The 9,198-nt window shown below is 32.2% G+C and overlaps 1 protein-coding gene across 1 annotated transcript in view; it reads left to right on the top strand.

Moving 5' to 3' along the window:
* The window catches only part of LOC108746379 (sn1-specific diacylglycerol lipase beta-like), a 10,378-nt gene extending 1,180 nt beyond the window's left edge, over nucleotides 1–9,198 (top strand). Inside the window, exons 2-14 of the mRNA XM_018483112.1 lie at nucleotides 2,721–2,819; nucleotides 3,412–3,624; nucleotides 5,979–6,295; nucleotides 6,843–6,986; nucleotides 7,064–7,232; nucleotides 7,352–7,475; nucleotides 7,565–7,708; nucleotides 7,789–7,900; nucleotides 7,983–8,075; nucleotides 8,201–8,355; nucleotides 8,423–8,560; nucleotides 8,703–8,818; nucleotides 8,975–9,198. Coding sequence (XP_018338614.1) covers nucleotides 2,725–2,819; nucleotides 3,412–3,624; nucleotides 5,979–6,295; nucleotides 6,843–6,986; nucleotides 7,064–7,232; nucleotides 7,352–7,475; nucleotides 7,565–7,708; nucleotides 7,789–7,900; nucleotides 7,983–8,075; nucleotides 8,201–8,355; nucleotides 8,423–8,560; nucleotides 8,703–8,818; nucleotides 8,975–9,152 — 1,998 coding nt within the window. The 5' untranslated portion in view covers nucleotides 2,721–2,724 and the 3' untranslated portion in view covers nucleotides 9,153–9,198. The remainder of the gene's footprint in view (nucleotides 1–2,720; nucleotides 2,820–3,411; nucleotides 3,625–5,978; nucleotides 6,296–6,842; nucleotides 6,987–7,063; nucleotides 7,233–7,351; nucleotides 7,476–7,564; nucleotides 7,709–7,788; nucleotides 7,901–7,982; nucleotides 8,076–8,200; nucleotides 8,356–8,422; nucleotides 8,561–8,702; nucleotides 8,819–8,974) is intronic.

Here is a 9,198-nt window from a genome sequence, read left to right as displayed (position 1 = left end):
TTTATTTATTTATTATTATAAATTTTTTATTATTATTATAGCAGTAATAATCATAATTATAGTAATATGTCACAAATACTAAAATTTTTTTCTCTCAGTATATCGAAGAAGGAAAGAAAGGATAAATAACTATTTAAACGTAATATATATTTGGATCTTTATATGAAAATTTTTCTGCCAATTTTGTCTAATATTTTCTTAAATATATGCGAGCTGATGGGTAGCGTAACAGTATCGTATAAAACTATACGTATATCGTGATTCGCTATAGCGGTAATTCGTGCTACTTATAATTAAACGTTTTGTAAGATTCTATTGCATTGTTGGCTTAATGAAGAACACCTTTCGCACTCGTAGAAAAAGCAATATTAAAATAATGAGACTTAATTGCTGTGATATCTTTATAATTAGAATCTTTATCTTTACGATAATCAGAAGATAACGCGGACTAAATCCATGTACTTTTGAATGACACACAATATATTACTGAATATAATGTTTCAAACTATAAATAAACAAAATTTTATTTATTTATCACAATAAGATAAGATACCTTTGACACCTTATTGTATATATAAATACAATAATACATTAAATTATTGTATAAATAAATAATACATTAAATTCAAGTTATAAGAATAAAAATAAGATATAGATTACTCATACAAACATAAATTATTTTTTTATATACATGCTTCGAGATATGAAATATTCAATATTACACGTCATTAAAAACTTTTTGCCCACAATTAATTATCATATTTGCATCTGGACAACAAGACCTGAATCAGTCTTTTATCACATAAATTAGCATAAGATATTATAATGTCAAGTTCAATCGGAATTTATTACCTAAGAGAAAAAATTGATTAATTTTTTCCATTATGCGGAATATTTCCAAGCAGAGAGCGGGTTATATATACGCGTTGAAAGACGCGAGTTCTCGATTCGCGTATTATTTCGTCAAAACTCGCGGTAACGCGCCGTTAGTGCGCGCGTTTCGAATCAAGGAATGCACGCGATGCACTTTATTTCATGTAATTCAATCTACCACAAACATGAATGCAGTTACAGCATAGTGTTTTTTGAATGTCGTGTTTCCATTTCCTACGATCTCTTGTTAAATTGTGTCTAAACTGTAATCGTTATTATAGAAATTTCTTCGCAAATATTATATCTTGAATCAATTTGTAAAAGTCCTACTCTTTCACAAGTCAAACGATGCGTGATTTACAATAGTTTTTATCCTTTTCTACAGTATCATTATGCAAGCCTACGGTGAGTTTCGAGGAAGCGTTAATTGCTGCCGGTGCAATTTCAGTTGCATGCCGTTGCATTTACGGCCTTTTGTAGATTTGTAATCTTCTAGGATCCCTTATTTGTTTTGACCCTAGAAGCAACACAAAAAGTATTGCAACATATTTCTTTGTCTATTCAAACGGTACATTGTATTCGTGTCGAACAACTGCGACATGGGATCTGACAGCGAGTAACGACTAATATTTCGACATCAATAAGTAGATAATCGGAGGCCTGCGTCATTATTATCGGCGAAATTACCACGATGATAATGTCAATTTTCTCTCCTCCGCCTAATATCATAATAACATACTGTAACTTCCGCATTCTCATGCTTTTTATGAAAGAAAGTAGTTAGATAATCATATCTACAACTAATTGATGCATTCAAAAAGTACGTGTTATGATGTAATATATGCTTTCCCGTTGTTAAATGTTCCCAAAATAATTTACGCAGTTCTTTAAGGAGCGCTAAGTCACGTGCGAACCTATAATAAAAGCACCGAAAAGAATCAAAATAAAAAAAAAACAAGAAAAATGCAAGAAGTAAAAAATCATGAACAGTAGAAATTTTACACGCGATGGATTAAAAAATACATTACTAAACATAAATATGTTACAAGAAAATTTTACTATTTTTAATTTGAGCTTTTCTCCTTCTCCCAAAAATAACGAAAAAGAATCACATCTAGAAATTTCATAATTTTCGAGTAAATTAATGTTGATTACACTCGTGATATCGTTTGGTTTTGTTTCCTTTATATCATGCAGAAAATTGCAAAGTAGTTAACAATAATAAGATACAGCGCAATTGAACAAGACATATTCAGTAACGCGTATCACTGTCATTATCGCTGTCCGATTGGACATATCAGCATCTGCGTCGTCGCTAGTATAATCAGTTGATATAATCATGTTGTTAGCGTCTAAATCAACTAAATTATACGTAAGATAACGAAAATCATAGACTGAAGGTCCATTTAAACACATCGGAAGACTGTCAACGGTCTCGGATGTGGGATGGACACAGGGACTTTCTCTCGACGCTTTCTCCGATGATTTCGTGATCAAGGAGATAACCACGTATATCGTAATCGTCCGAATTCTGGGGATATTTATTATCATAGAAAGCCGCGTCCGCTATATTTTATATTATAATATTATGAAATCCGCGCACGAGAGCTTCGCTAAGTCAACTTTTCGCGGTGTGCGTGCTCCGCGAGGTATCGCGAACGTGATAGAAGCGATCAATCTCTCTAATAAATAGATGATGTTATTGATCTAGATGGAGACATATTTCAACTTTCTGAATAAAATATTTATAAATGAGCATCCACTTTTTACCTTTACCTCCACTTGACTAAAGAAAGAAACGTTTCGAAATATCATAACAGCAGTTATAGCAAAATTTCTTTCTCCAGGGAAATGCCTGCGTTGAAGCTCTTCGGTCGAAAATGGTTGGCCGCAACCGACGACCTCGTGTATCCAGGCTTGTTCGAACTATTTATCCGTATTGTATGGTAAGTATCCCCAAAAAGCAATCACCGCGTTTACCAGTATAGTCGAAATTATAGTGCATAATATTAATCACGAATACAATGTAACATGAAAATTGTAATTCAAAATTACTATGCAAAAAGTCAAAAATTTTAAAGTTCAAATTTTAATTAAATTCTACTGTCGGGTCTACAATGAGTCTGTAGTCGGAAGTCTTAGACTTAATCGGTGAAGTTGATCAATAGCCAACTTGTATGGCTAACGCTGATTGGCCAACTTCACCGATTAAGGCCCAGTTTCACAACTCATGATTAACTTTTAACCGAGGTTCAACTTGTTTCTCATCTTTTTCCAAGTATAATATTGGAAAGAGACAATGAATAAGTTGAACCTCGGTTATAAGTTAACCGAGTCAGTTGTGGAAGCTGGGCTTCAATCTAAGACCGACTACAAATTCATTGTAGATCCGGCATACAAAATTCTCTAAATTTGTTAGAAGCATTGAACATATTCTCAATATAATATTAAGTTCTTTCGCAGGAGAGCGCATCGCCCAAATAAAATCGCGCGGATTGTTGCTAGTTTGTTTCTCGTAATCGGCTATGTGTTTTACAGGTTGATTCTTATAGGGATCGCCTGCGCAAGGTACTACGAGGATACGTGGAATTGTCGGTTGGGAGGTGAATTAGTGCGCGTGTATCTCCTCGGTGAAGCGGTCATGCTTGGTATCGTCACGCTTTTGATACTCATCATTATCAGGCATAGCGCGAGGGGGGTTATCATGGACACGCATGCCCGACGTTATGTCGAACCGCTTCTGCTGGTCAAGTAAGCAACAAAAGTAAACCAGCGTTATGTCTAATCAGTTTTCTAGATCAACACTTTTTCAAAGTTTTCAACTCCTGTATTGTTTTTTAATAATAATTTGCCCAATTGTTTGCAACCGATTCATTCATTGTTATGAACTAGAGGCTCTTTATCATAGCTTCTTTTTATCATAATTTTATATTATATATATATATATATATATATACAGGATGTCCCGTAAATTTTAGCCAATCGCTTTTTGTGTAGATTTTTACTCAAATATCAACTTTATCAACTTTACAGAAAAACAGCGAGAAACACAAATTGTTTATTTTTTTTTTATAAAGTTCTGAGAATTTTTTCAAAATGTTTTAATATCGCATTTTTTCGTGTTGGTAAAAATAAAAAAATGCAGTATTAAAAAGTTGATAAAAAATTCTGAAAAAATTCTTAGAGTTCTATGAAAAGGAAATAAATGATTTTTATCTCTTGCAGTTCTTTTGTAAAATTAATATATATAGTATTTGAGTAAAAAATTATTAAAGATCAATATGTGGCAATTTTTAGTAATTAATATCTTGTTAATCATTACGAAAATTTCAAAATGGTAGAGGACTTTTCGACTCAGTTCAGTCCGCTCTATCTACACAAAAATGATTGGCCAAAACTTACGAGACACTCTGCATATATATTTAATATATCGGAGGACAAGTTCTACAGTATTTTGTTAGCTCAAAATTATATACAAAATATATTCGTTGCAAAATTTTTGACTATTTGACGTGAAAACTTTAAGTTCTTCCTAAAAGTTTGTTTTTAAAAAATGTTCCTATGACTTTTTATTACCAAGTTACATGCGGATTAAATAAAAGAGTATTCTAATTTTGATTGCTAACTCCGTTAAAAATCATCATATCATAATTAAAAAATCAGATTCTTAAAGCTGGAACTTTGCTTTATCGAATGATATAATTACTAATTTTTTTAATATAGAATTATATAATAATGATTCAAGAGTTAGAAAAAGACCAAGTAAGCTTTCCGCGAAGCCTACGGGCATGTTTAGATCAATATATTGAACATGTTAAACATTTATTACAATAATAAAAAAATTTGTTTCAGACTTATATCTTCTTTTAATTTATATCCCGAAAATAGTTAAGTTTATGAAGAAATACTCTAATACAAAGATGTTCAACTGATTGAGTACTATCGATTGAATGATTAAAAAAAGAATCTTTTTTTTATTAATAGGTAGTAAAAAATCAAGAACATTTAAGGTTATTCAATGCCATCAAAATATATCCCCCTATTTATCTTACAAGTTTAGTAATACATATTTTCCCCTTATCTCTAACTGTTTATAATAAAATGTGGTGAATTTTCTATTAGACTCACCCTGCATGTATTATATCATATATAACTTCATAATAAAAAGAAAGATCGCCGATATTGTCGTAACATCTTTGTTTTTGGACTATATTTCTTAATTAAAAGCTAAAAATAAAATTTTAGAAACATAAATACAAAAAAGAATCTTCTATCAGATGATATAGCTGTTTTTATAATATTGTTTACAGTTTTACAGTAATTAATTTGTTCATAAGACAAGAAAAATAAGCATTTGATAAAATGGGACTCAAAACTGACACAATGGCAGTATATATTTCTATTTTCCTTTCACAGGAGTCATCTATACAAAATATTTACAAGTATATGTATATGAAAATTTCTAGAATCCTTTCACTTTAAAGTAAAACGTGTTTTGTTAATTTATACGCATATATTTTATGCTGTTGTGCAAAATTCAAACATATAACGCAATACTTTTTTTGGACGATTTCGTCATAAGAATCAGCGCTGACTTATTTGACACAATAACGTAACATTATATACAAATTAGGTTAGTTGAGATTTTTATACAGACAGCTATCCAAGCAGCAATTTGTCATTGGACGTCCGAAATATGTCTAGAAATATAATATAGCTAACCTTTATGTTATTAGAATATGTATGTATATTATATATAAAAAATATACATATGCATACATATAATACCTATGTATAATACATAAATATATGTTCGGATACGAAATCATAATTATTTATTCTGAAATTTTATGTTGATAAATAAATACATCTAGATACATTTAGATATATATATATATATTTGAGGTACCTGTACCTCGGTACATTTTTTCCAGAGTCTCTATACCTGTGTCTAGATACTGAAAATAAAATACCTTGCTCAACACTATACATTGTTGTCATATTTCGCTATATTATAACAATAATCATGTGATTTTTTTTTAGCTTAGCAACTGACGATCATCGAATCAATGATAAGTCTAGACATTTCTTTTCGACTTATTCAGGATATTGATGCTACTGCCAGAGATCGGATGGAACATTCTGGGTACTCTATGGATTTTCGGGCAGAGCGTGGAGTGCAACCACGAATCATACTCTATTACGGTCGTGGAGGCCCTGGTGTTTTTCGATTGGATTCTAATCGGTCTCAGTATCTTCGGCCTCGCCCTAGTGTTCGACCCAATTGGTTCTCTGGAGAAGAAACAGCTAGAGAACTCTGTGGAGCACGGCAAAGTCTCGCGTATTTGGCTAAGGAGATTCAAATTTCTGTGGTGGATGCGAAAGGATGAGAGTGCGAACGAGGCCTTTCAACAAGTCGCTGGTGAGACATAGGTACGGCTGACCTACAAAGAGGTCTTGCCGCATTCGAAACTGGAATCGCGTGGGCGTCGCTTCCGATCGGAAACCGAGCGCGAACGGTCATCGAAAGGACCGATGATAAATCAAATCATTGATCTCTGATTTTGGCGCCGCGCCGCGCCGGTGGAATTTTTTTTCGCGATGAGTTCGTCGATCTCTCGAAGATAGCGATACGCTTCGTGACATGCACAATCAACGCGATACGGAAGTAAGAATAAATTTTAATTCGCGGTGAGATCATTAGTATCATTAATATTAAATGATAAAAAGTTGTAATAATTTTATTCGATAAATTAAGCTAATTTATACGCGTAATTTACACCGTTTTTTTAGCGGTTTATATCATTATATGTATTATTATATTATTATTATAATTATTATAAAATATTATTAAATGTAATATTATATAGAGAGAAAAAGAAAGAAGAAGAGAGTAAGCAACTTATATATTTTTTTACTTTTTAGTAATATAATTCATGCGATAAATGCTGATACAAATATCTTTGTAGGTCTTTTAACTGCTTTATTCCGAGGTACGAATTTGGTTCCTTCGGATGTGATGGCAGGATGTGTTTTGCTGAGAGTCCGGCAGAAGCGAGAAACTCATGAATTGCGAAAATTAAATCTAATCGCTCGTCCAAAATACACTTCAGGTTATTTATATATTGGAAAGAGATGCAAAAATATGCGCATGTAATATTTATCAAATATTTGCTAATTATTTTTTTAGATGGTAGCAAGATTTTTTCGAGCGCACCTAACTGGATGTCCTTGGAAGCTGCCCATCATTTCATGCAACTATCGATCGCTTCCTACGGCTGGCTTTTTGTAATATATCAGCATACGTGTACTGGATGTTTTCGTTTGATACGCGGCATGAAATGCTGTGCTTGTTTTCGGTAAAAGACACAACATAAAACTCAATATTACCCTTTATTTTTATTATATCATTATTTTATAGAATAATCGTACACATATTTTTTAATTATTTCTATTATTTTGTGTCTTTTTTTTTTAGACGAAAGCGTAATATTATTCTAGACGATAACTGTTGTCTCTGTTATCTTTCTGGCGTAAAATACCTGTCAAAGATATCTGAGGATGATATTCTATTCGCTTCCTTCAAGAATCATTTATGCGAAGTTTGTATATTGTGTCTAAATTATACTTTCTCTTTCCTTTTCTTTCAATGCTTGTTCAGCATTAAGTATCACTTTTTGAAATTTTACAGATACCATTCTGTGTAATGGCGGATCACAAGACTGCCAGTATTGTTGTGATTATACGAGGATCGTTATCGTTGCGGGATATAATTACTGATTTTGCAGCCTCGTCTGATTTATTTGAATGTCCTGGTATTCCATCAGGAAGCATGGTTCGTTCAATTTCTACTCTGATTATAAGATATATAAATAAATCGATTTAATTATATATAAATCTATGTAAAATTTATAGGCCCACAAAGGCATGATAATAGGAGTAAAAGTAATTTTAAAGCAATTGGAAAATTATAAAGTCCTAGAAAGAGCGTTCGCCACGTATCCTAATTATCATTTGACACTTACTGGTAAGAACGTACTCCATACTAACTGCCACTGACGCATAACTGTGTATACATAATTCTATAATGAGATAACGTGTATGCTTAGGTCATAGTTTAGGAGCTGGTTTAGCCATTTTGCTGGGTTTACTGATACGTCCTCGTTATCCAGAATTAAGAGTCTACGCGTATGCTACGCCTGGTAATTTTTGCAAATATCATAGTTTAATTAGCTAAAAAAGTTGGCAGATATATCGTCAATTATTAATTTGGTGCACACATATAATAGACTGATTTAAAATTTCTAATGTATTTGTGTTCAAAAAGCTGGACTGCTCAGTAGAGAAGCTGCTAGGATCACGGAGGAATTCGTATTGACCGTAGGACTTGGCGATGATCTCGTAATGAGACTCAGTGTGGATAGTATAGAGAATTTAAGGACGTCGTTGTTGACAACTCTTCATGCTTGTCGATTGCCTAAGGTATTTTGGAATTTAGACACTCGGACTGTTGAATCAACTGTTTTGATAAATACTTTCATGTTTTTAGTACAGAGTAGTCCTGAATGGATTCGGATATGCTTTGTTCGGAGTTCCCGAAAGAGATCTTACTAAAACATGGGCTAATCATAACATAATTAATACAATCCCGGGTCAATCGCCTTTGCTAACCAAGCACAACGATGTGGTAAGAAAAAATGAACTTACAAAATTTGTAGAAAGTATTGAACACACAAATATTTGTAATATATTGATTCTACGTAATATTGAATTTAATGATTAATTAAACTTAAACTTTGTTGTTGGGGTAATTAATTTTTTTTCAATAGGATAAAATAATAGAACGCGACATAACAAAAAGAAGATATTCGAAAATGAAACTGTTTAACGCTGGTCGTATACTTCATATAGTGAGATGCAAACTCGAAAAAACGGAAGGAAAGAGGTGCATTGCTCTTACATAATTTCTTATTATAAGTATTAATTTTTATGGTTCTCATAAAAAAATATAAATCAAATCCCCCAAAATATTGCAAAAATATATTAAGTGTCATAGGATTATAAAATTTTAGATAATAATGATGTTTAATTTTTACATTAGCAAAAAACAACTTGCAAAGGAGAGAAAATACGAGATGCGATGGGCACAAGCGGAGGAATTTATAAAATTAACAGTAATGCCACGCATGCTTTTGGATCACTTACCAGAAAATATAGAAGGGGCTTTAGCTACGTTACTGGAGCAACAGAACGATATACCGTATTATTTCGATCCTTAGTGTGTAACCCAAAGAAGTGATTTTATAGTTTTAATAAAAAGAATTT

The sequence above is a fragment of the Trachymyrmex septentrionalis genome, unplaced genomic scaffold, assembly GCF_001594115.1.
Source record: "Trachymyrmex septentrionalis isolate Tsep2-gDNA-1 unplaced genomic scaffold, Tsep1.0 scaffold17, whole genome shotgun sequence".
NCBI lineage: Eukaryota > Metazoa > Arthropoda > Insecta > Hymenoptera > Formicidae > Trachymyrmex > Trachymyrmex septentrionalis.
Note: the sequence above shows the minus strand (reverse complement) of the source record. Positions and strands in the feature narration are given on the sequence as shown.